This window comes from Pelodiscus sinensis, chromosome 19 (assembly GCF_052426305.1).
Source record: "Pelodiscus sinensis isolate ZL-2025 chromosome 19, ASM5242630v1, whole genome shotgun sequence".
Taxonomy (NCBI): domain Eukaryota; kingdom Metazoa; phylum Chordata; order Testudines; family Trionychidae; genus Pelodiscus; species Pelodiscus sinensis.
The window spans coordinates 34,978,549-35,004,267 of NC_143070.1; the positions used below are offsets into that span (position 1 = coordinate 34,978,549).

Genomic DNA, 25,719 nt, shown 5'->3' on the forward strand with positions numbered 1-25,719 from the left:
CCTCCGCGCCCGGCCGGGCAGCCCCTGCCCTTTGCCCCCAGCCTGGGCAGCCCCGGGTCACCGGGCAGAGGGGGGCCGGCAGCAGGGGGAGGGGCTGGGGGGTCTCTAGCCAAGCAGGCTGGGGGAGGGGCAGAGCCCAGCTCCCCACTCTGGCCAGCCCCAGATATCGCCCTGTGGGGCAGGGCAGCCTGCCCAGCACCCCCCTGAGTCCTCATGGGGGCCCCTCCCAGCACCAGTCTCTGCTCAGAGGGGAACCCTGCGGTGCCCCAGAGGGGAGGGGCTGCTGGGGCCATGGGCTGGGGGGGGTTGAATGGGGCTGCCCAGCTCCCCCCCCTCACACAGCAGCTCCTGCAGCCCCTTGTGCCCCCAACACAGGGTGTTGCTGTAGCTGCGTTGGCAGCCGGGCCGGAACTGGGGCCGCTCAGTGACTGTGTCCGGCTGGAGACCCCCCTGGGGCGCCAGGCAGAGACGGGCCCTGGGGAGGTCGAACGCCCGGTCACAGGCGTCAGCGCAGCACCCGGCTTCCAGCGGCACAGACACAGCTGGGCCATCAAGTGACGCAGTCCTGGGGGTGGGGCGGGGGAGGCCGAGCCGGCCGCTATGCCAGGTCCCGGTGACTGAAAGGGGCCTGGGGCCCCTGGGTGCGGCAGGGTGACACACGGATCCCTGGGCCCTTTCAATCTCCGCCGGAGCCCTGCGCGGCACAGGCCAGGCAGCACGGGGGCTGCGTGTGGTGGCTCAGCGCTGGGGGCTGCCCCGGCCCCGCCCTTTCCCGGAGCACAGAGCCAGCCGCCCACCTGGCCCGGGAGCCGTGGGGCTGTCGCCTCTGCTGCAGGGACCGTGAACGCCCTGCCGGTGCTTTGGGGGGGAGTCCTGCGCTGCCTGTGTACGCTGTGTCCTGTGCTTTCCTGCCTCCTACCCGGTGATTGAAAGGGCAGGGATGCTGCCGGGCAGAAGCTTGGCCTGGGGGGGGGCGACCCTTCTCCCAGTCTGGCCTGCCAGGCCCCTCGGCGGGTGGGCTCCCCTGGGCCGGGCCTCTGTCCCGGGTCCCCCTGCTCCTCCCTGCACCCAGCTCCCGCTGTGATCTACTCGCCCTGGCCTCAGCAGAGCGAAGCCGGACCCGTAACCCCAGCCCCTAACGCCCTGGCCATGGAAGTTGTCCTAGACCCGGCCTGTCTGGCCCTGCTGCTGCATTTCGACAGGCACCCTCCTGTCCTCCCCTCACACCCCCGCCCTGCCCCTGCCCGTCTGTTCCGCGGGGTCCCTCGTGACATTTCACGCCCAGCGTGTGGCAGCTTCCGCGGTTTGTGCCGGTCGGGGCCTTGGGGTGACGTGTCCCCAGCGGCCTCAGGGACGTTCAGTCGGGTACCAAGCCCCCCCCCCCCCGCAGGGAACGTTTCCTCCTTCTCTCTCTATCATCTGCCCCTGCTCCCCACCCCACCATCAGGGGCTGGGCTGGCCTCTCAATTGCCTGGTGTCCACTGTTGCCTCCACCCGGTGAATGGGAGCAGAGACTCCTGGGTGGGGCCACTGGGCTACCTGACACCCCCCCCCCCCCCAGCAGTGTGACTGCCCCACGACCTACCTGCTGGTGCATCTGTAATGCAGGCAGAGTGTTGTTTCTTCTCAGAGGCTGGGAGGAAGGGCGGGCCCCTCTGTGAACACCAGCAGCAGCCACTTTCGGTTCCTGAGAGACTCGTCCTCCTCCCCCTGCGAGTGACACCGACGGGGGTGGAGGGAGGGTTTAGCCCCAGTGTCTGGCCTGGAGCATCGTCCCTCCCGCCTGCCTCCCCGCTTTCTCAGGTCTCACAAATAGCAACCCCCATAACAAGCTTCCAACACCCGCCCCTCCCCCAAACTGCTCCCCACCCTCCCCCAGAGCCCCTCCAGCCGGCACCGGGGTCCTGGCCGAGTCTGCAGGGCAGAGACGCTGGCTGCTCAGGGCAGGTGCAAACAGCACACACACGACACCAAACACACACTCTCCGCTCCAGCTTCCCAGCCCATCCACAGGGAGACTCAGGGCAGATGCCCCAGGCCCCTGCATTGGGGGCCTTGTAGTGGCCGTCTCAGCCATCCCAGCGACGGGACGGACCCGGGGCATGACGGGGGCTGGTGTGGGAGGGCAGCAGATTCGGCTCCCCTAATCTGCTCCGCTGCCCCCCGCCCTCTCCCCTCCTGCTGCGCCCCATATCTTTGTGGGACTCAGAGCGCTCTGCCCCCAGGGCCCTCCCCTGGCCAGAGGGGCCGTGCAGCGGGCGGGACAGGCTGCTGGGCTGTTCTGGCACCCACTGCTCGTGTGATGAGGGGGGGGAGTCGAACTTTGCTGCCCAGTGCCAGGCCCATCATCCCCCAGCCGCATTGCTCAGGGGAGTGGGAGGGAGGTGCAGCTGCTCGGGGGGTGGGAGGGCTCTTTGCTGGGCGCCTCAAAGAGCCAGATCCTGAACCCCAACCCCGGGCGGGTGGGGGGGAAGAGTGGGGGAGGGGCCCAGGGCCTGTATCTCTGGGGCAGGGACAGGCGAGGGCACGGCCCCACCAGCAAGGGACGGGCCCGGTTACCAGACACCGGCCAGGCCTTAGCGAATGGAGGGACTGACGCGAATGCAGCGAGACCTTCTCACCGGGCCGGGCCCCTTTCTGTCCCCCCCCCCCCGTCACTCGCCCGGGGAGGCCCCATTCCCGTAACAGAGCCAAGCACCAAACCCAGCCCACGGCACCTTCCCACGGAGCAGGGCCCTGGCTCACCTGTGTCACCCCCCGACTCCGTCTGGGCGGCCCCCTGCCCTGCAGGAGAGACACCGGCCTGGTCCCCCGCAGAGACCTGCCACGGGGCTGGAAACAGCCACTCTAAAAACCTAGACACAGAATTTCCCGTCAGCACTTGGTGCCTTCTCACCACCCACCCACCGGCACCAGGGGGAAGGGAGGGACGTTGAGCTCCTGGCCCGGGAGTCACAGGGGGACGGGAGAGTCAGCGGAGAGGCAACGCCAGACGTGTCTCCTATTTCCCCTCCTGTCTGGTCACTCTGCACCCTCCCCCTGCAATGGGGCTGCAGTGATTCCCCAGGGAACGGGGATCGGAGCGGGGCGGGGGGGGGGGCGGCAGGAGATGGGACAGGAGCTCGTCTCTGGGTCTCACACACGACCACAGCAGGGATGGGAAGGACGAGCGAATGCTCACGGGACAGTGACAGGCCGGTCAACTCGTCTCTTCCCCACCGCTGGCTGCCTCCATCAGAAAGAGGCAGCGGGGGAGGAGCAGAGAGGAGGGGACTTCAAGGCGGCAGCGCCACATGGAGCCTGGGGTCAGCACAGGAGTCCCCGCTGACCCTGGGCTCCACGGGGCATTTTTGCTTTTGAAGTGCAGCAACGGCCCTAGGGCTGCCCAGCCCTGCTCTTGCTGCACTTCAAAGGCGGAGGCGCCTTGTCGACTAATCGAAGAGTCGAAGCAAAATGCACCGGCTATTCGATTGGTCCATTACTCGCAATTTAACACCCCTGCTCCACAGCTCTTCCCGTTGTGGTGCCCGAGGGACGGGAGGTTTCCCCAGGGCCCTGCAGAGCGATTCACAAACCCACCTGCTCCTCAGGCCCTTCACATCCACCTGCCGGGAAACAGGGAGAGAAGAGGCACCGAGATGAGATTCCATCAGAACGTTCCACCTGACGCGCTGGGGACTGCGTCACCCTCTGTCCTGCAGAAACCACCCCCCTTGGCGTCCATCCCCTCCCCTCCCACGGGGAGAAGGTCTGAGCAGAGAGGAGGGGAAGGGGCTGGCGGAGCTGGAATTTCCCTCCAGCACGGCCACAGCTGTTCTCTCTCCATGGCCCCTTGCCACCGATGGGCCTGCCGGGCGGTTTCCGTGTCTCTCGCGGCTCAGGGGTTCTGCTCTCAGAAGTGCAGGAGTGTCGGGGGGAGCGAGAATCCCCAACGTGCGTCGGTTGGAAATTCCCAGCCAGAGACCCTGGGGAGCGGCTGTGACACAAGCCGTCTCCACGTGCTTTACGCGACCGGGCCCCTCGGGTCTCCCAGCTGCCTGTTGTGGGGCTTCCCCGGCCCTTTCGGCGGCTTCTTGCTGGCTGGAGTCGCTGCCCGTCTGGAGCCGCTGCTCATCTGGGCTTCCCGCGCGGCTGCTGCTTCCTCTACATTTCCCGGTGGACAATGTGAGGGGCCCAGGGGCACAATCCCTCACCCACAGAAAGGGCGGGAGGAGGCTCTAGACGGACAGTCCCCAGGCCCAATGGGGAGAGGCCGATGCTCCAGGACCGGGCACCACAGGGCAACGGGGGAGGGATTCAGGGAACCAAGACCCAGGACGTGGGAGAGTCTCAGACTCAGACTCAGACGGAGACTCAGAGGCACCAACCAGCCCCTGGGCCCTCCCGGCGCTGGACTCTGTTCCCACCTCCCCGCCGAGGGGCTACAGCTGGGCAGGGCTGCAGGTGAGGGAGGGGGCAGGCGGAGGGGTGGGGGTTGCTGGGTGGGTGCAGGGGGCTGGGGGTGGCTGGCTGGATCTGTGGCTGGAATGTCTTTGAACACACGGGGGCGTGGCATGGGGGGTACTGGGGGGCTCATGTACCCAACAGCGTGTGGGGAGGAGCAAGGGGGAAGAGCCTCTGGGCAACCCAGGGGCCTAGCTGGGGGAAGGAGTGGGGGGATACTCATCCGCTCTGCTTCCCGGCTCCCAGGCACTCCGCACTCACCAGTGGGAACAGGGCTGGGAGTGCAGAGTGGGGCTGGGACTGCATCATTCCGCTCCCCCCCGCACTGGCTGGGGGAAGAGGCAGGGTGGGGCGGTGCAGGTGTAGAGAGGGGGCAGGTCGGGGTGGGGTGGGAAGGGGCAGGGTCTGGGGCAGAGGGGAGGTTGTCCCTGCCCACCCCCACGCTAGGGGTGACGCGGGGAGGAGTCATGGGGGGTGTCATGTGTCTCATTGGCTCCGTTGAGTGTCTGAGCCCAGGGGAAGCCAGTGACGTTCCGCAGATGAAGGCCGGAGCCTCCCGTTTCCAGTCCTTCTGCCACAAACAGCTGTGAGAGTTTGGAAAAGTTCTGAGCAGCTGCTGTGTGTGTCACTGCCTGTGCGAGGGGGGCAGGGGGAGACGCGCTGGACTTGGGGAGCCCCGACACAGACCCCACATTTGCAGCACAAGGCCCCCAGCCCCTGCAGCAGAACGGGCCTGGTCTCAGCCCGACCCCCTCTGGGTGCAGATCTCACAGCTCCCAGCGGCCAGGAGCAATTGCCGCGCCGGGGGCCGGCCCAGCCGCACGCTGACGGGACCCCCCTGCAGCTCTGGGACGCTGCTAAATCCAAAGGGGTCTGAGCGTCTGGTCCCAGAGCGTTTGCGCTGTCACTGCCCGGCCCGCGGAGAAGGGAGAAACGCGGCGACGCCGGACCCCTGTGGGCAGCGGGAGCAGGCACCGGGCTATTGCCTACCTTGGGCTGCGCAGCCTCTCTCGTGCTACTGATACTGTGAACTCCTGGGTCCAGGGATGTCTGGTCGAGTCCATATTTGGGGGTAGGAGCCTCTTCAGAGACGTGACCGACATGACTCCCCGTCTCCTCCTGCTTCTCAGCCGCTGGCTCACTGCCGGGTTCCCTCCCTGCCGGTGAATGGACGGTGGGTTATTGGCACCTGCTCCCGGCTGCGAGTCGCTCCTGTCCCCTGCTGCCCGGCCTCCTCCCCGGCTGACAGGCAGCAGGAGCGTCTCCGACTAGAGCCCATCACCCGCCCCCCAGCTACACCCCACAGACCCCTCCCCCTGCGACCCAGCCTGGCCCTGGCGGGGGGTCTCCTGCAGGGCTCTGGGACCCCCATGGGCAGGGAGTGAAACGTGCCAGAAAGGACCTTCCTAAGTTATGATGTGGGGTGCTGACACCCCACCCCCACACTTGGAGGGGGGCTCAGCGCTCCCAGCCCCCCTGAGTTCACTGGGTCGTTCCCCAGCAGCCCTGGACATCTGGTCTCTGCTATCTCCGCCGGGCGCCCAGAGCCAGGGGCACGTCCGACAATCGGCCCGAGCTGCCCCCCAAGGCGGAAGGGGGGCGCTGAGAAGCCCTGAGCTCTGGGGGCGGCCGGGCGGTGACTGTCTATGGGGAAGGGCAAAGGGACACGCCCCTGGGACCTGGATTTCACACCCGGGCCTGGTCTCAGTCCCTGCCCCCACCCACGTCTGAGCTGCGCCCTGGTGCCGGACCCACAGACTCAGCGCTGCCGGGACAGGACTCCAGGGCTGGGATCCAGTGGGGGGGCTCTTGGGTCCGTCTGTGTCCCACGGCTCCTCGAACCAGGCAGAGGGACAGGAACTTGTCTGCTCAGCCGGATTTCCCTGCGTGGGGCTGGCTCCCCTGGGCTCCGGGTAACCTGGCCCTGCCTGACCCCTGACTCTGTTTGCCCTCTGGCCGAACAGGCTGATCCCCGGGGATCCAGCCCAGCAGGGCTCCCGGCGTATTGACGGCCCAGTGGCCAGGCCACCCCCACCCCAGCTGGGAGGCTGTCTGTGTCTGGCTGGGTGCTGCGCAGCCGGGGCGCCGATCCGAGACTGGGACTGGGGCGTTGCAGGGAGGGGCCGAGCGGAGCGATCGGGGGCTGCAGGTCCAGTTACACAAACACGGACCCAGCGCTCGGAGGTGCTGATCCACCCTGGTAGCGCCACAAACCCCCCAAGCCTCATGCGCAGGCACCGGGCCCATCGGTTACCTTGGCATCCTCGTAACTCGCTCCTCGTGGCAACTCCCCTTCCACGGCCCCTCCCGTCAGGTTCACGTGGCTGGGGCTGAGAAGCGAGAGCTTCAAACCTGCGCAGAGCGACCACTCTCGTCAGTGTCTCCCCTCTTTACCCAGGGGCACGGCAAGTTCTTGGGGTGGGGGGGAAGGGAGAGGAGCAAACACCTTGTAACAAGGGTACGAATGGCTAACGCGGGACATGGGATTGAGCAGAGATGTGGCCAAATCATGGAAAATTCTGCAATTTCTTCCCTCATTTGCTTTCCAGACTCTCAGACCTTCCTGCCGACATTAACCTGCTGCGCTAGCAAAGCAAAGTGACTCCAGATTGCAGAGGGAAAACTGGGATCCAACACCCGGCTCTGTCCAATCTGCCAAGCTCTCCGTACGCTGAACTTTCCCCCAGAGAGCCCCCCGCATCCCAGTGAATGTCACAAACTCACCTTTGCCCCGGGCCCTCTGTGTGCACCTGGAAGGGAAGAGAAACAACAACGCTCAGCTCCCGCCCTGCAGCGAGGTTCCCACGAGACGCGGTGCCGATGGATCTCTGCCCGTCGGACTGTAAAGCCGGGTCTGAGATCCCCTCCTGTCTCTGCTGGCGGCTCCGTCCGGCTCCTGGGCCCCGCCAGGCCAAACCCGGCTGGCTGTAACCCTGCCTAGTGGGGGGGGGGGGGTCACTGTCCCAGGTAGCAGCACTCAGAGCCCACTGGCCGCGGGCGATGGGAAGGGGCGTTCTGTCTGGTTTGCTGGGATGGGAAACTCCCTCGGGCTGCACATTTGTGTGTCTGTGTCTGTGGCAGACACACAGCTCAGGGCCAGCGGCTCCCTGCGGGGTTACTGAGGGGTCCCTGTTCAGGGCAGCCTGTTTCTGCAGAGGAGTTTACCTTGAACAGAGTCGCTAGGTTCTCAGCGAGTCTCTTCAGCCTCCCCTGCGCCTCCTCTCCTGCGCTGGGGGAAAGGTGTTTCTGGTCCATGCTCACAAGTGGGCGCAGGCTCTCGTAGGCAGACTCAATTCTCGCCAGGTTTTTTCGTATTGTTTCCTTCAGACACAAAACATAAAAGGAAAAAAACAACGTGTGGTCATGCTGGGCAGCTCGGGTGTCGGCCATCACGTGGGGCTGGGACGTGCAGATATTTTCTGGCCTGATTAAAACTGCTTTGTGGGAGGGGAAGGGGGGAGGAAGGAGGAAGAGGCTGGTCCTCTCCCATTGTGTCCTGCCAAGGGCTGTGGTTCCTGCTGCTGCTGCTGATCCCTCCACTTGCCCCTCGCAGCCTCCCCTCCCCTGGCAGCAGGTGTCCAAACTCGGACGCTGCAGAGCTGCCCCGTTCCCAAGGTCTATGGGCCTCCAGAGGGCAGAGATAATGTGGTGTTGCAGGTGTCCAGTAAAAAACCCCAGAAGACACCGGTGTGACGTCATGGGGGGCTGTCGACTCTCGTGGCTCTGGCCCTGCTCTGGTTCTGCAGTCGCTGGTGGCCGTGATGGGCTGTGGGTGACCCCTACTGGCCTGTGCTGCTCTGCAGAGACTCTGTGTCTGTGTGCACTGCCCGGTTTGCCACTAAAAAGCCCTGGGTAGATGGGACCATTTGTCAGCAAAACCCCCTTTTGTGCAAGATCCGTTTTTGGGGCTGGTGGCGAGCAGCGCAGGCCTGGCCAGGGTTGGCAGCAAAGCCTAGTGGCTGGGGCACCCAGGAGCAGGGCTGACAGCTTGGAGGGGAGCCTTAACCTCCCCTGGTCCGGCAAACTTCATGATTTAGGGCCGATCTGGGAGTAGGAAGCCCCGACTCTCCCCACCCCCAGCCATCAGGATGAGGCCATGACAGTCCTGACACTGGAGCAGAGGGGTAGGGAAAGGGAGGAAGCTGCATGGCTGAGACTGGGTGCAGAGTGGTATGACATTATCAAAAATGTATTTATACATATATGTATGGGGGGGGGGAGATGTTTGATGTCTTAGTTTTCTGAGGTTTAACCAGTGTCACTCTCCACCCTCTGGAAGGGGACGGGGAATCCCTGGGCAGCCCGGACTCTGTGCTGAGGAGTTCTGGGCAGTTAATGTCAATACCGACTGCGCTTTGGGAAATCGGTCTCTGCTTTTCAGTGTACGGCGTGTGCGGCAGGGCAGGGTCTCTCTGCTTTACAGCGGTGACTGGCAGGGCAGGTCTGTGCATACACGTGTGGATCTCTAACTGCACCGGCAAACGCAGCAACAGCAGGGTCAACTGGAATGCAGATTGCAGAGGGGGCGGGGCAGCCGCGTTAGCCTGTATCTGCCAAAACAACATGGAGTCCTGAGGCTCCTGAGAGACTCACCGATTTAGCCGGGCAGAACTCAGTGAGATACAACCCACTTTGCTTGAAGCATCTGTAGCTGTGAGCTGTATCTCACAAAAGCGTGAGCCTCTGATAACTACGTTAGTGCCCCAGGGCGCACACACAGCACAGTTATTTCGAAATAACAATGCGAGCGCCTACGCAGCAATTCCATTATTTCGGAATAAAATCAAAATAACGGGCGGCTCATTTCAAAATCTGCAAACCGCATTCCACACGGAATAACACCTCTTCCCAAATAGCTATTGCAGAATAGCCGGTGTGTGGACGCTCCACTGCCGCTAGTTCAAAGTAGCTCCTCCTGCACAGCCGCTCAAAGTAATTACTGCCTGGGGCTCTCAATCGTGGTAGTATGTCCACACGAGGGGAGCCGGCCTCAGACTCATTTGGAGGCTTCCCTGCAGTGTAGACGCGCTATTTACAAATAAGCTATTTTGGAAAACAATTCCAAAGTGGCTGATCTCGCAATGAGCGTGCTGTGTAGACACACCCCAAGGTGCACCTGGCTCTTGGCTGTTCAGTTAGAGCACAGACATGCTCAGTCAGTCTCACAGCTGGATCCCGGGGGCCCGTTGCCTCTCTGGGAAATCACTCACCTTCCTGTGCACGGCAGGAATCACCACAGCAAAGGCCTAAGAACACCGGGCCCTGTGAGAACACGGGGATTGGAGCACTGGGAGCTCATGCCCCCTCCTCTCTCTGAAAACGTGGACCTTTCTATTACAAGTAAAGACATGTTTGTTTCCCCCCTGGAATGAACAAAACCAAATAACGGTGCCTACCCAGAGCTCCTGCACAGCCTCCTCCACGGGAACCACCGAGTGACCGCGGTGATCCTGGGCTCTTTCGCACACCACACAGATGGGGGTCTGATCCTTTTTGCAGTAGAGCTGCAGAGGCTGTCGGTGTCTCTCGCACACATGGCCTCCTCTCAGATCTTCTGCTGTTTGTAAACTTAAAAATTCCACAATGTTCCTCAGCTCCCGGTTGGGCCGTAAGTGTCTCTTTCGAAGTTTCTCTTTGCACTGGGGACAGGCGACATCTTCATCTCCCTCGCGATACCGAGTGATACATTTTCGGCAGAAGCTGTGTCCACACTCTGCAGTCACAGGGTCCCAAAATAACTCCAGACAGATGGGACAGGTGACTTCGGCTTTAATGTTCTGCAAACGCTTTGCAGCCGCCATGGTGCTTTCTAGAAGGGGATGAACAAGTTCCCTGCCACCCTCACCTACCTCCGAACATGTCTGTCTGGTGGCAGGAAGCTGCCTCACCCCTCAGGTATCGTGTCAGTCCAAAGATCCTGTTAGGCCAAAGGTCTTGCTGCTTTTTTATTGCTCCAGGAAGCCAACGATGGAACAGATACCATCAGCCTTTCTGGAACATAGAAAGTTTTCTCTCTGCACCCCCCAGCCCGCCGCCCCGCAGGCAAAAATGAAGCCGCTCAGTGGTCCCCTCTGCAAAACACCCATCTCACCCCCCCTGGCGCTGACAGGGCCCTGGCTGCCCGCGTCCGGGAGGTAAAAGCCATTTGGAGCCGCGCCCCAGAGAGCCTGCGAGGGCCCCTCCCGACCGGCCAAGGGCTCCGCGTCGCGCTCAGACAGGGCTGCCGAGTTCCTGCAGGAATGTTCTTCTGTGGAACCCCCCCCCGTGCCCACGCAGACGGCCCGTCCGTGGGACCCTGCAGCCTGAGCCGGGCTGGACCCGCCCCAGAGAACTGAGCTGGGGGGAAGGTCTGGGAGGCTGGGCTGAGGCAAAACCTCCCAACACGCCGAGCCCAGTGTCCTCAATGCCCCCCCCAGAAGTGCAGAGAAACCCAGAGCGCGTTCGCCCCAGAAATCTCTGTGCAGCCGCCTGCACCCGGGTGGCCCGTGGGACTCGGTGCCTCGGCCGCGGCCGTGAGAACGCAGGAAACGCTCAGCCCAGCCCCGCGCCACGGCCCCAAAGTAACGTTCCTGTGAGGAGCCACAAACCACAGGCCCCCCGGCCCTGGGAAACAGAGACAGGTGCAGCCTCCCCCAGCACCAGCCCCCGCGCTGAGCTCTCACCCCAGGGCCTGTCCCCCCCCCCACAGTGCGCTCCCCTCTCCTCGGCCTCTCTCCCGTCTGGGATCTCCCAGCCCCCTGGTGTCTCCTCTACCCACCCTGGTCTCCTGCCCCCCACGGGCCTTTTCTCTCTGCCGGGGGGCCTGGGGAGACGAGGGTTTTATTGCAGAAGGGGGAGGGAGCAGCGAGGGGCGAGGATGGTCTGGGGGGGGGGGGGGGGATTGTGACCAGGTGAAAGTGATCTCGAAATGGCAGCGTTTGTGATTCTAAGGAAGGGGCGGAGGGAAAACTGCAGAACCAAGGTTATGCCCCCCCCCCCCCCCAGCCCTGCTGCTGCTGCTGCCCTGGCTCCCTCCAGGTAACCTGGGCCTGCCCTGGGCTCTCGTTGCTGCCCCGACTCCAGCCCTGACCATGGGCTGATTCCTGGCGGCTGACTCCTGCTCTCACCACTAGGCAAGACCACCCCATCCCAGTAACTGATACCGACGTCCCCCCGGTGAGTCCCAGCCTAGGTGCCCCCTCAATCTAGAGGCACCCAAATGCCTTTGGAAATCTGCCCTTAGCCGAGCACCCAGCTGGTTAAGGAAAACGCTGGAGGGGCTGGACAAGGGGCCTTTCAGAGGCAGGTCGGGCTTTGACTCTGCCTTGGGGGACACGAGGAAGAGCTGCAGGCCTGGGTCTGGGAGCAGAGCCCTGGCACTTCCTGGTTATGACGCCCAGAAAATGTCAGTGATGAGCCAAAGTCACAGGGTTAATCATTGAACAAACCGTCGTTCGACCTGGCTTCAAACGTTGCACCAAGCCGGTAATTCCACAGCCAGCAAATACGAAACCGGTCTAGTCTCAGGGATGAGACGGAGCCGCCAGGGCACCAGAGCACCAACGACCGGGCAGGGCTGTGACCAGGGCTCCCGCTAAGAGTTTCCATCCTTGGGCTGGTTGAATTTTCTTTGGGGGGGGTTGAAATTTGTTATCTGCAACACCAATAGTGAGGTGGTGGGTGGGTGTGCACCCCCCAGCACACGCCACACTAGTAAATAGTCCATAGACGTGGAGGGAAATGTATTAAAACCAGGGACCATTAACGATCAGCGCATGTGCAGCGTCCCAAACCACGCGGGTGAGGGGGGGGGCTCGCCGCCGCTTGTCAAGCCCTGCTCACGATGCTAGTTATGTAGTTTTGTTAGTCTAAAGTGCGACAGGCCCACTGCAGGGTTTTTAGTTACAGGGTAACACAGCGACCCCCCGAGACCCGGGAGCACGGGGATCATCGGCCTTTCTAACAAACAGTGCAGGTGTCAAAGAGCTTGCAGATAAGGGTTCAGCCTACAACAGCATCACACCTAGTGCTGGCTACTCCTGACTCCTAAGAGCCACAGCTCTGCCACACAGCACAGATCTGCCCTTAGTGCGATACAGATTGTACAAACTAATTAGTTAACTAAACTAACTGAGAACAGAGCGTGGGAACAGTCACACACGGGCCCCTGGGGGATGGGCGGGCTGGGACCCAACAGGCCTTTCCCATCCCTGCAGCCCCGTCTTCAGAGGCCGGCGATGGGGCAAAGGCAGCAGCCACTGACACAGCTGCCCACCAAGGTTCCCGCTAATCCTTCCCAGCCATGTGTGGAATAACTTTATTACATGCACCAAGGCATGTGCACCACTCGGTCAGGTGGCATTTGAATCTCTCCAGAGCAGCCGCACAAGTGCCCAGCTCACAGGAAACGCTGCAGCTCCCCCACTCACCAAGACAGAACCAAGTCACTCCCAGATCCGTGTGTTCAGGGTGGGAGCAAACACATCTCCCTGAGATCGAAAGGGACTTTGCATCGAGCAAGGGGAGCGGCTCCGGGCTGTAAAACGTTTATCGCCCTGGCACAGGAGACGTTAGGTCCCCTGGGGTCAGAGTCCCCTTTTCCTTGCTATAATCAGAGGTATCAATATTTTACAACCCCCAATATTTGCTGATTACAGCGAAGGTGGCTTAGGTGGAGAAGGTCCTGTCACAGCTCTAGAGCTGCCTGGAGGGGGGGGAGCTAAAGGGAGGGGTCTGTAACAGCAGGACTTGCACAAGGGACACTCACCCCCCCAGTGAGGCTCTGTCTACACTATGGAGTTTTTCTGATGAAACTCACCTAGCGTCTGCACCTCGAGCACGTTTTTGCACAAGAGGATCTAAAGAGCAGAGGGGTTTTGACAAGGGGTGTCCCTCTTTCTGCGCGGAAGAAGCCTTTTTGCGGAAGAACTCTTGCAGAGAAAGGCGTGTGGACGGGGAAGAGGGTTTTTGCAGGGAAAGAGCGTTTAGAGAGCCTGCTGCCTAGAGTGACGTAGCCTATTGGCCTGTGCACCATCACACAGACACCCAGCGCGCTGCCAGGGAAATGCAATTTCCCACCCAATGCCCTACGGCCGCAGTGCACCAGACTCCAGCCCTGAACAGCCCCTGGCTACTGGGCCTGTGAAAACATTTCCTGGGGGGTAGGTGCGTGAAATCCAGGACCTCTATGGCCGCGTTCTCGGAAATGCTTCCAGTTCCTGGGCGTGCGGGTCGGCAGGCAGAGTCCAGAGTCTCACTGAGCGGAGGAGACGACGGTGAAGGGAGGAGGGGATCAGATTTATTAGGAACTGGGGACCCTTTTGGGATGGGGGGGCCTACGCACACGAAGGATGGGCTCCCCCTAAACCACAATGGAACCAGCCTGCCGGCGCTGCACAGTAAGAAACTTGCAGAGCAGTTTGTAAACCAACAATACGAGGGGACGAATTTAGCTACAACTACTCCAGAGGGAGACCCTGGAGTCGCTGGGGAGAGCTCTCTGCAAACACCCACTCCATGGGCAGAGACGTCACAAAAGCAACAGCCTGTTAGGAATCATTTCAAATGGGTTGGAGAATAAGACAGAGAAGATCTCATTGCCTCTCTATCACACCACGGGACGCCCACATCCTGAATCCTGCGCAGAGATGTGGTCGCCTCATCTCAAAAAAGATCCATTGGAATTGGAAAAGGTTCAGAAAAGGAACAAAGATGCGGAGGGGCTTGGAACGGGTCCCATGGGAAGAGAGATTAAAATGACAGGAACTTTTATCTTCAGAAAGAGAAGATGAAGTGGGGATTTGATAGATAGAGTAGGGATTTGTCTAGAAAATCGTGACTGATGTGGAGAAAGTGAATCAGGAAAAGTTGTTTACTTGTTCCCATAATAGAAGAACTAGGGGCCACCCAATGAAATTAATAGGCAACAGGTTTAAAAGTTTTTCTTCACTCAGCGCACTGTCAACCTGTGGAACTCCTCGCCAGAGGATGCTGTGAAGACCAGGACTTTAACAGGGTTCAAAATAGAGCTAGATAAATTCCTGGAGGTTTGGCCCATGAATGGCTGTTAGCCAGGATGGGCAGAGCCGGGGTCCCTGGCCTTTGTTTGTCAGAGGCTGGGAATGGGCGACAGAGGAGGGGTCACTGGATGATTCCCTGTTCGGTTCCCTCCCTCTGGGGCACCTGGCGTTGGCCACTGTGGGCAGACAGGACACTGGGCTGGATGGACCTTTGGTCTGACCCCGTCTGGACGCCCTTGTGTCCTTATGCCCAAGCTGCCGGCAGGAGGCAGCCCCTGCGAGGAGGAATGCTGCGTCTCCATTGGCAGGGCCACACGGGAATGACAGAATTCCAGGAAAAGAATCGTCTGGGACACGTGAAAATCACTTTCCCGGAGCTTCGTGGCCCCCTACTGGAGGGATCGGAAACACGCCCCCGGCCCGTCCAGCTCATCAGTCGGTGCCACATGCCAACGTCTTTCTGGCCGACCTGGAACAGCGTTTCCCCCGCCCCGCCCCCCAGCACGTGACTCTACTTACCCCACATCGGTGACATCTCCATTGCATGGACCCAGGGGAAGGAGACCCTGGAAGAATTCCACAGGGATCTGAACAACTTCCCCCCCATCCCCTTCAGCCTGGGCCAGTCCCCACGGGAGAGCCACGTCCCGGACACTCCAGTGCACGGACACGACAGACCCATTCCCACCCCCTCTGCCGGAACCCACCGACCGCTGCACCGACCTTCCCGCCTCCAGCTTCCGGCCAGACACATTTCTCAGCCTGTCGTGTAGCGCCAGGCCTGGGATACAACCGGATTTGCTCCAGTCCCACAGACAGGGACAGACACCTACAGGGTCTCTACAGAGCATCCCGCACACTGAGCTACCCCCCGGAGCAGTGAACACACAGAGCGACAGAGCCAGACGCGCCCCCGACACGAACTGCTCCTAGACAGACCCCAAAGAGAGACCCACAGAATTCCACGTGTCACCCCCACCGCCCCCACGTAACTCCCAGCGCAGTGTCCAGATCTGCACCCCAGCCTGGAAAATGGCCCCTCGCTCTCCCAGGCCTTGGGGACAGGCCCGTCCTCGCCTACAGACACCCCCAAACCTCAGACAAATTCTCTCCAGGACCCGCCCCACACTCCTCCCGCGTATTCATCCAGAAACCCAGCCCCGCGACCAGCCTGGCACTTGCAGCCACGTTTGTGCCAGGCAATGGGATGAGAACACCAAGAACCTGCAGAGCCCGACAGCCCCGAGGCCTGGAGCACCAGCGGCTTCTGGCTGGGAGGCCTGCGGTGGGGGGAGGGATGAAAGTGCCGACCGTCTCCACCAGACGCGGCTCCCCGCTCGAGTCCCCCGCCCTCCATCCGCGGAGAGCTGTCCTGGTGGAGCTGGGAGCAGGGCGCAGATGGGCAGAGCGCCGGCCTGGCCCGACGCAGGGGTGGGGGAGTGAGGCCCGGCCTGCTCTCAGGGGGGACAAGGGTGCCCAGGTCAGCCCCTTGCTCTGAAATCAGCCCCCGCTCTGACAAACTAGCCCCCTCCCCACAGCTGAGGCCCGATCATCGACCCCTTTAGCATCACAGCAGGGAGCTGAGGTCAGCGCCAACCAACAGTCCTTCCGGAAACCTTCGGATTGACTGTGCAGTGCTGCTGTTACACAGCCCCACCCCAGAGCTGGCTGCATCTCAGCACGGAGCAGGGGATCCTGACTGTGCAGTGCTGCTGTTACACAGCCCCACCCCAGAGCTGGCTGCATCTCAGCACGGAGCAGGGGATCCTGACTGTGCAGTGCTGCTGTTACACAGCCCCACCCCAGAGCTGGCTACATCTCAGCACGGAGCAGGGGATCCCTGACTGTGCAGTGCTGCTGTTACACAGCCCCACCCCAGAGCTGGCTACATCTCAGCACAGAGCAGGGGATCCCTGACTGTGCAGTGCTGCTGTTACACAGCCCCACCCCAGAGCTGGCTGCATCTCAGCACGGAGCAGGGGATCCTGACTGTGCAGTGCTGCTGTTACACAGCCCCACCCCAGAGCTGGCTGCATCTCACCACAGGTGCTGTGACGGGTGACTGGGGGTGGGGCTCATTAGCCCTGTTGCCTCTCAGTGGGGAAAGTGGGTGGGAGGGATATTTGGGACTATTGTGGGGCAGGCGGGTGGGGGGGATATTTGGGGCTATAGTGGGGCAGGCGAGTGTGGGGGGAATATTTGGGGCTATAGCAGGGCAGGCGGGTATGCGAGTGTAATGGGGTCGACTCACCAGCGTGGTGCCCTCAGCGAGGCGCCGTGGGGAATTAGGTGGCTGTTTCGACGAGCGCCCTCTGTTCCCTGGTGTCTCCCCCACGTCCTCCATCGGTTCAGTTTTGTCTTCAGGGCACCGCCCTCCGGCCCTGCCCCCTCCTGTCTCTGTCTGCCCCCCCTTCCGGGGGGGGGGTTCTTCCTTCACTGCTCTCCAGGGCCCTCCCTGCTCCCTGGGACCCCCAGTGCTTCTGCCCAGGACCCCGGTTTCCCTGCACCCTCCAGGCCTCAGTGCCCCTGCCAGTCCCTCTCTCCCCTGTGTCCAGGCAGGCTCAGTCCCTGCTGGCCACTCCTCCCTGGCCGAGGGTGGGGACCGACTCCCTCTGCCTCCCAGGCGGCCTTCTGCCCCTCCGGCTTCAGGCCTGGCAGCCTGGGGCTTCCCCCGCCCCAGCCTCCCGTGTCTGCCTCCCGCAGCCCTAGGGCCTCAGGCCGGGTAGCCCGGGTTGTCCAGCCCAAAGCCCCCCAGCCCTGCCCTCTGCCAGGAAGCCTCTTGCTCCCCGGCCGTCCGGTCCCTGCTGCCCTCGCCCAGAGCCACAGGCAGGTCTCCGCTCCCTCCTGCTTCCAGGAGTCCCGTTAGAGCCTCCAGCTGGGCTTCCCTGACCCCTCTCAGCCCTTAAAGGGCCAGTGCAGGGCCACACCTGCCACAGGGCCCCGCCGGGTCTGAGACGTGGCGCCGGCCGGCCAATCAGCGCGCACAGCGGGGCACACGCAGGTCCCATCCCCGCGGGAAAGAGACTCAGGCAGCGCCACCCGTGGGGGGCAGGGCTATGGGGCACCTGCCTGGGGGCTGGGATGCCCCTCATGGGGGGGAGGGGCTGCTGCTGGCAGGTGACCGCGGATGGGGGCAGATCGGGGCAGCCCAGTACACACAGGTATGGCCGGACTGCCGCCCCTGGAAATGTGCCGCCCCCAGGACGTGCTTGCTGTGCCGAGAGCCGGCCCTGGGTGGCAGGGGGCTGGACTCGATGACCTCTCGAGGTCCCTTCCAGTCCTATGATTCTATGATTCTATGATCCCCGCAGCGCGGCACCGGCGTCGTGTCCTGAGTCCCTGCTAAGCCGTGTGGCCAGGCCGTCCAGACACGCCCCAGAGAGGAGAGACGCTTGGGAGCTGCCAGCCGTTCCCAGGCTTTGTTCAGCCCTAAATGGCCAGTGTCCGATCTGCAAACCAACGGTCGCGCTGCAGTTTCTCTCTGAAGTCTAATTAAATCGGCACAGTCCTGCGGTGCGGACGGGCAGGTCACAGATCACACGGGACTCGACCCGACGAGGGTTATGCAGGGCCAGTGAGGCTCAGCAAAGACACAGCAAAGGAAAGCTGCCTGGCTCTAGTGTCCAAGGCGGCCAGGGCCAAGGGGAAAAACATGTGTGAAGGGCAATGCAAGGCCTCTTCTGGCCAGCCCCCTGCCCACTAATGTAGAGCCAGGCCAGACCCCTAGTCACTGTTACACCCCCCCAACACAAACCTCGCCTCTACCGGCTCTGGCACAAAAACCCTCCCCCAAAAATATCCTAATCCCCGGATCCTGGGGAATCTGCTGCCACCAGCTCAGTGATTCCAAGAAAATATCAAAACTAAAACAAAAACAAACCCTTTTCCAGGGAAGAGCTCACTGGGGAAATCTCCCCCTAACGTAAAGCTCCCCCCCCCCCCCAACCTCCGTTGCTTGGAGCTGGGGAAGAAAAGAGACATTGGGCTCTGCCCTTGTGCGACGGGGTCACCGAACCCCACCCTGCAGGGGGGGGTCACAGCCCTCTGGGGCAAGCGCCCACAGCCACCCTGGCTCTGCAGGACATGCTCCGGGCTGCAGGAGCGGGGCCCCCCCATGCTAGGACCCGGGGGGTACATGGTGCATTGGAACGTCCAGCACGGGATGCCGGGGAGCAGACACAGCAACGCCCCCAGTCCTGGGCCATAAGAGACCTGGGCCGGGGAAGCAGTTGGGGGGGAGGAGGTTCCTGAGCGGGAGCGGCCTCCCAAACATTCGGGGGGCGAGAGGAGCCCGCTGGATGCCCAGGCTGCCTGGTGCCGCCGAGTGACGGGGGAGACGCAACACACCTGGCCAGGACAAGAGCGGCTTCCCCACCCTGACTACTGGTGGGGAAAATCCCTTGGCTCTGGCATCAGCTACCCAGGGGGATCCGGTGCGGGGGATGTTTGCCACTTCCCCCCGTCCGAACCAACCAAGAAACACCCAACCAGTGCTTCCAGCGAGGTGTGTCAGAGGCCAGACCCAGCATTTCAGGGCAGACCAGGCCTCGGCCGCGCTGCTGTGACTGAGAGACAGGAAACAGGAGTTACAGTTATTATTTTATAAAGGTACAAATCATCTTCGCAAACGGTAACACAAGAGTAACAGAGCTCCCCTCCCCCACCCGTCTGTGTGAAGAGGAAAATACAACGTTCACGCTCAGACACCAGCTGTCGACTTGCACCCGGAGCCGTAACCTGGTGTCTACGAATGAGCAGCTGCCGTCCGTGTGTCTGTTCTAAACGGCTCCGCGGGGCAGTGAAACGTTCACCTCTGGCTCGGGGACAACGAGAGACGGGATCCTACAGCCCAGAGGTGGAAGAAAGGGACAAGTCTCCCAGTGAACGTCTCAGTGCGAGAGAAGATCAGAGCCATGGTCTCAGCATTGTAAAATCTCACCTCTCCCCCTTCATAGTCCACATAAACGCCGACCTTCCTGGGGACCTGAGATATCTCAGAGGAGTCGAGAGCCCAAATCCCCACGTGAGGTTTCAGTTGGATCCTTCCCTTCCTCTGCACAGAGTCTCTGGCAACCCCAATTGTCCAGCCTCCCCTCGGTCCCACCTCCACCTCCCAGTAACATCTCCCCCAGCTGAACCCCTCTGACCCGAGCACAGAAATACAAGTGTCAAATCTCTCAGGGTTGTTGGGCAGATCCTGCCAGGTGTCTCTGAGTTCCGCACTTTTCCAATCCTCAGACAGGACGAGCCAGGGATGGGCCGTGGCTGGGTCCAGAGTCACCTCCACTGGGGAGAGAGAGAGAGAGAGAGAGAGAGAGAGCCAGGTTTTACTGTTCAAAATGGGGCAGGTTTGCTCATTTGAGCAGCAGGAAATGCCCCGGCCTGAGATCTGGCCCTGCCTCCCCCTCAGCCGGCATCCACCAGCGCCCACGTGGGCAGCACGGGCGCGGGAACCAGCAGAGACGCCGACCAGCCAGGGCCCAGTGTCTGCTCTAGAATTCAAGTGAGTTCTCGCAGAGCTAGGCCCATGGACACCCAGCGGAGAGCCCCACGTCCCGGCCTCCTGTGTGAGCGCAGGGGCCAGTGCTGGGTCACTGTCAGTGAGGGAGACCAGGAGTCTCAGACACTGCTCAGTGCAGAAATTCACCCTCTCCGGGCGGCTCTTTTGAACACAGAAATCTCTGGTTCACGTGTCAAATTCTCCCAGCCACCCCCCCCCCCCTTGAGACAAGCTGAATTGGACCCACCCGCTTCCTGCCCTCCCAGCCTGGGTGGCAGTGACACAAAACAAACCCGGATCTGGGCGTGGGGCCCTGCAGCCCTGGCACAGGACAGTGGGATGCAGGGAACCAGGCTGAGAGATTCCCGTCCCTCCCGCTCGGCTCCTAACGCCGTGTCCTCTAGGGCCGTGGTCACCAACCAGTACATCGTGATCTACCAGATGATCTCAGGGGCTCTAAGAGTAGCTCTTGATCCCTCTCTGAACTGTGCGCCTGCACAGGACATTTACATTAGATTTCCTCATGTGAGGAGCAGCTACTCACGGAGCAACAGCACAGGTGAGTAGCTGCAAGGAATGATGGGAATTTTTTTTAAAGTAGCAGTATAAGGATTGGGGATAACAAGTGATGGAGAGGAGGAGAATAGAGAGGGCGGGGCTTCAAGGAAGGGGCGGGGCGGGGCGGGGCGGTAGATCTTGGCTTGGTCTGTCATTTAAAAAGTGATCTTGAGTATAAAAAGGTTGGAGACCACTGCTCTAGGGTGACCAGCTGGCCGGATGCTGCAGGGACGGTGCTGGGATTCGGGGTTTGTCTTGTACAGGCGCCTATTGCCCCTCCCCCCACTCTGGTTGCTGTCTGGTCCCCCTGTCTCCACCCCCTGGATCTGAGCCCCTGGGGATCCCCGAGACCCCCCCCTTCCACCTGTGGGGCCAGGGGACGGACAGGCTGCCCGCCGGACAGACAGGGGCTCTCCCCGGCTGCCTCCCACACCCAGGGGCAGCCACTGAGTTTCGGGGCCGCGTAAAGGCCCCCCTGGAGCAGTGGGGAGCCCGAGCGCCTCGTCCTTGTGACTGGCGGGGGAGGGGCAGGTGGCCCCAAGAGCACAGAAGAAGCCTGAAGTCCTAGAGCTTCCCCCGGGGAAGAGACGGGGGGGGGGGGGCACGGCCTTTACTCCGGAGCAAACACCAGTGAGTGGAGCGTCCCCCCCATCCACAACGGAAAACCAGCGCGGGCACCGGGGGGGGGTGGGGCTGGCTCCGTTCCGCAGCCCCTGAGTCCCAGTGGCCAGGCCCTAAGGAATGTGGGGACCCAGTGAACACCCCCCACGGGGCAGGGCCCCTTTCCTCACCTGCACACCCCTGTAAGTCAGGGGGCCCGCTCCATTCAGAATGTTGCCTGGATCTCACTGGTCCCTGACGCTGCGGGCTGAACGGGAGATTGGCTGGTGTCTCCACTCGCTGCCTTTTCCAGGGAGGGACACCCGGTTCCCATGGGGGGCGGAGCAGGGGCCTTGCAAATGGCAGCCCCAGGGATTCAGTGGGGACAGGGGGGTTTGCAGGGAGGGTTCGCAGGGAGGGTTCACGGGACAGTGCATCCGCCTAGGAGGGAAGCAGAGAGACGAGGGTTCAGATTTCGCTCGGCAGGAGGGTTCTGCCCCTGCCCTGGGGACGTGTCGCCCTCTGGCCCCCAGAGCCCCCCCCCCGGCTTTGTCTCTGGGCTGGGATTGGTCCCAGGCTGCTCCCGGCCTGTCCCAGCCCTCGGGTCAGACTCAGCCTCCGCGCCCTGCCGGGCAGCTCCTGCCCTTTGCCCCCAGCCTGGGCAGCCCCGGCTCACCGGGCACAGGGGGGCCGGCAGCAGGGGGAGGGGCTGGGGGGGTCTCTAGCCAAGCAGGCTGGGGGAGGGGCAGAGCCCCGCTCCCCCCTCTGGCCAGCCCCAGAAATTGAGCCCTGCTGGGGGCCCCTCCCAGACATCGCACTGCGGGGGCACGGCAGCCTGCTCAGCACCCCTCTGAGACCTGGCCGAGAGTGCCCAACTCTTTCCTGTACGGCCAGAGCAGCCATGTTGCTGCAGCAGCTAGTGCCAAAGTGACTGTAGCTCCCCTCTCTCCCCAGCGCCAGTTTAAACTGTTATAAAGCAGTGTGGGTGTGGGTGTGGGTGTGTGTGTGTGGGGGGGGGTGTGGGGGGTGTGTGTGGGGGGGTGTGTGTGGGGGGGGGTGTGGGGGTGTGTGTGTGTGGGGTGTGTGTGTGTGGGGGGGTGGGGGTGGGGGTGTGTGTGTGTGTGGGTGTGTGTGTGGTACCCCTGTGCAAAGTGCCCACAGGTTCCCACCACTCACTCTACTCCAGCCCTGGGGCAGTTTTCGAGATGCTCAGTCTCGGCCTGTGGGTTTCAACGCCCCTAGGAGAAAGCGCAGCCCAGAGACAGGCGCTGCCCAAGGTAGCAGGGACACAGACGGAAACACTTGGGTGTTTCTGAATCCAAACACGGGGGAACGTTTTGTGCAGACGGTGTTTGTAGTTTGACTCCACAACTCAACACAAGGGAAATAAAATGTTGAAATATCAGAATTTCCCAAGGGATGGAAACTGGAAATCAGAGAATCGTTGAACACTAGAACGGGGAGGGGCCTCGAGAGGTCGAACCCAGTCCCCTGCCCTCACGGCAGGGCCCAGCACTGACTAGACCAGCGGTTCTCAGACTTTTTGGGCTCCGGAGCCCTTTACATGCGTAAAAATCGATGCGGAGCCCCAGCGATCCACTGCTTGTGTGTGTTGCACCTAGCGATGTTTCCAGTTTGTCAACCTCACAGAGCCCCTGGAGATGTCTCAGAGCATAGTCTGAGAAACACTGGACTAAGCCATCTCCAACAGGTGTGTGTCCAACCTGCTCTTCAATATCTGCAGAGATGGGGATTCCACAACCTCCCTGGGCAATTTATTCCAGTGTTTCACCACCCTGACAGTAGGAACTTTTTCCTCATGTCCAACCTCAACCTCCCTTGCTGCAGTTTCAGCCCATTGCTTCTTGTCCTGTCCTCAATTTCCCCCTCCTCCTTGTGACACCCATTTAAATACCCGAAAATCGCTCATGTCTCCCCTCAGTCTGCTCCTTTCCAAACTAAACAAACCCAATTCTTCAGCCTTCCCTCCTAGCTCCTGTTCTCTAGACCGTCAATCATTCTCGTTGCTCTTCTCTGTCTCCTCTCCAATTTCTCCACATCCTGCCTGAAATGCGGTGCCCAGAACTGGACACAATATTCCAACTGAGGCCTAATCAGCCAACAGATGAAGAGAGCCCTGTCCAGTGAACCAAGCACACGAGCCAGGCATGGCTGGTTGGCTTCTGGACCTAACGGACTCAGCCGCTGTAATAGGGACATTGATACTAAATTATCATCTTGTACCTGGTACCAAGCAACCCCTCTTGTGCCACTGATACTGTGAAATGTCTCGTCCAGGGATCCTCGGCTGAGTTCATGTGACTGTGTCTGAGACGCTGGATCTGCAAACCTGAACAAAAAAAATTACACTTCTCACGAACTCTGCTCTTTGCGCTTTAGCACAACATGCTGGAGAGAGGCAGGAGGACGGGAAGAAAGACCTGTGAGATACTGTAAGAACGATTAACATTGGGTGTAGCAACGAGAGTCTGGCCAGATCACAGAAACCCCCCAACACCTCTTTAGAGGCATAAAAACATAAGAACGGCCGTACTGGGTCAGACCAAAGGTCCTTCTAGCCCAGTATCCTGTCTGCCGACAGTGGCAGCACCAGGTGCCCCTGAGGGGGTGGACCGAAGACAATGATCAAGCGATTCGTCTCGTGCCATCCCTCTCCAGCCTCTGACAGACAGAGGCCAGGGACACCATTTTATCCCCTGGCTAATAGCCTTTTATGGACCTCACCTCCAGGAAATTATCTAGCTTCTCTTTAAACTCTGTTATAGTCCTAGCCTTCACAGCCTCATCTGGCAAGGAGTTCCACAGGTTGACTACACGCTGTGTGAAGAAGAACTTTCTTTTATTAGTTTTAAACCTGCTACCCATTAATTTCATTTGGTGTCCTCTAGTTCTTCTATTTAGGAAACTAATAAATTACTTTTCTTTATTCACCCTCTCCACACCACTCATGATTTTATAGACCTCTATCATATCCCCCCTCAGTCTCCTCTTTTCTAAACTGAAAAGTCCCAGTCGCTTTAACCTCTTCTCATATGGGACCCGTTCCAAACCCCTCAGCATTTTAGTTGCCCTTTTCTGAACCCTTTCCAAGGCCAAAATATCTTTCTGAGGTGAGGAGACCACATCTGTACACAGTATTCAAGATGTGGGCGTACCATAGTTTTATACAGGGGCAGTAAGATATTCTGGGTCTTATTTTCTATCCCTTTCCTAATAATTCCTAGCATCCTATTTGCCTTTTTGACCACCGCAGCACATTGTGTGGAAGTTTTCAGAGAACTGTCCACGATAACTCCAAGATCTGTTTCCTGATTTGTCGTAGCCAAATTAGCCCCCATCATACTGTACGTATAGTTGGGATTATTTTTCCCGATGTGCATTACTTTACACTTATCCACATTACATTTCATTTGCCATTTTGTTGCCCAATCACACAGTTTGGTGAGATCTTCTTGGAGTCCCTCACAGTCTGCTTCTGTCTTGACTATCCTAAACAGTTTGGTACCATCCGCAAACTTTACCACCTCACTGCTTACCCCTTTCTCCAGATCATTTATGAATAAGTTCAAAAGGATTGGTCCCAGGACTGACCCTTGGGGGACCAGTAGTTACCCCTCTCCAATCTGAAAATTTACCATTATTCCGACCCTTTGTCTCCTGTCTTTTAACTAGTTCTCAGTCCTTGTCTGGCCCTGCCCCACCCTGACAGGCAGGCTTTGCACTGGGGCATGTGGGGCACAGCCAGTGAATTCCATCCACTCACCTTTGCCTGGGGATCCCCGTGCGCACCTAGGCGGGAAGAGGGAAAACAAGACCCATCAGTTCTCAGTGCGGTTCCTACGTGGTTCAGTTTGTGCTCCAGCCTGATCTGCAGAAATCCCTGCCGGGCAGCCCCCCGCCCGCACCGCGAGGATCGGGGTCAGGTCGGCGCGAGGGAGGCTGGACTGTGAGCGCCTGGCCCTGGCCTGGCTCCTTAGCACCGAGCACAGCCAGGCTGAGTGTGACTTTCCCACCCGCCTGCAGTGTGGGGGGGCTCTCTGCTCCCTCGGCCCTGCTGCCATCGGCCCTTACGGGACAGGCCGGCCCCCCAGCTCAGCCCCAGCAGCTTCCACTTGTTCTCAGTGGGGCTGGGGGGGCGCCCAGGAGGGGGGCCCAGTGCTCCCGACGGGAACGGCCCGAGAACTCCCAGCCGGGGTCTAGAAACTCCCGGCCTGTCCCAGCCCTCGGGTCAGACTCAGCCTCCGCGCCCGGCCGGGCAGCCCCTGCCCTTTGCCACAGCCTGGGCAGCCCCGGCTCACCGGGCACAGGGGGGCCGGCAGCAGGGGGAGGGGCTGGGGGGTCTCTAGCCAAGCAGGCTGGGGGAGGGGCAGAGCCCAGCTCCCCACTCTGGCCAGCCCCAGAAATTGAGCCCTGCTGGGGGCCCCTCCCAGACATCGCACTGCGGGGGCACGGCAGCCTGCTCAGCACCCCTCTGAGACCTGGCCGAGAGTGCCCAACTCTTTCCTGTACGGCCAGAGCAGCCATGTTGCTGCAGCAGCTAGTGCCAAAGTGACTGTAGCTCCCCTCTCTCCCCAGCGCCAGTTTAAACTGTTATAAAGC

At 61.0% G+C, this 25,719-nt stretch overlaps 2 protein-coding genes across 3 annotated transcripts in view; both read right to left on the bottom strand.

Annotated features, from left to right (window-relative positions):
- The window catches only part of LOC142823182 (butyrophilin subfamily 2 member A2-like), a 147,200-nt gene that overhangs the window by 65,970 nt on the left and 55,511 nt on the right, over window positions 1–25,719 (bottom strand). The window lies entirely within an intron of this gene.
- LOC149523136 (zinc-binding protein A33-like) lies at window positions 19,037–23,029 on the bottom strand. Its single transcript, XM_089771449.1, has 3 exons — window positions 23,015–23,029; window positions 21,291–21,540; window positions 19,037–19,727 (listed from the first exon to the last, which is right to left on the bottom strand). The coding sequence occupies exons 1-3, from the start codon at window positions 23,027–23,029 to the stop codon at window positions 19,249–19,251; spliced, it is 744 nt and encodes a 247-aa protein (XP_089627575.1). The 3' UTR covers window positions 19,037–19,248.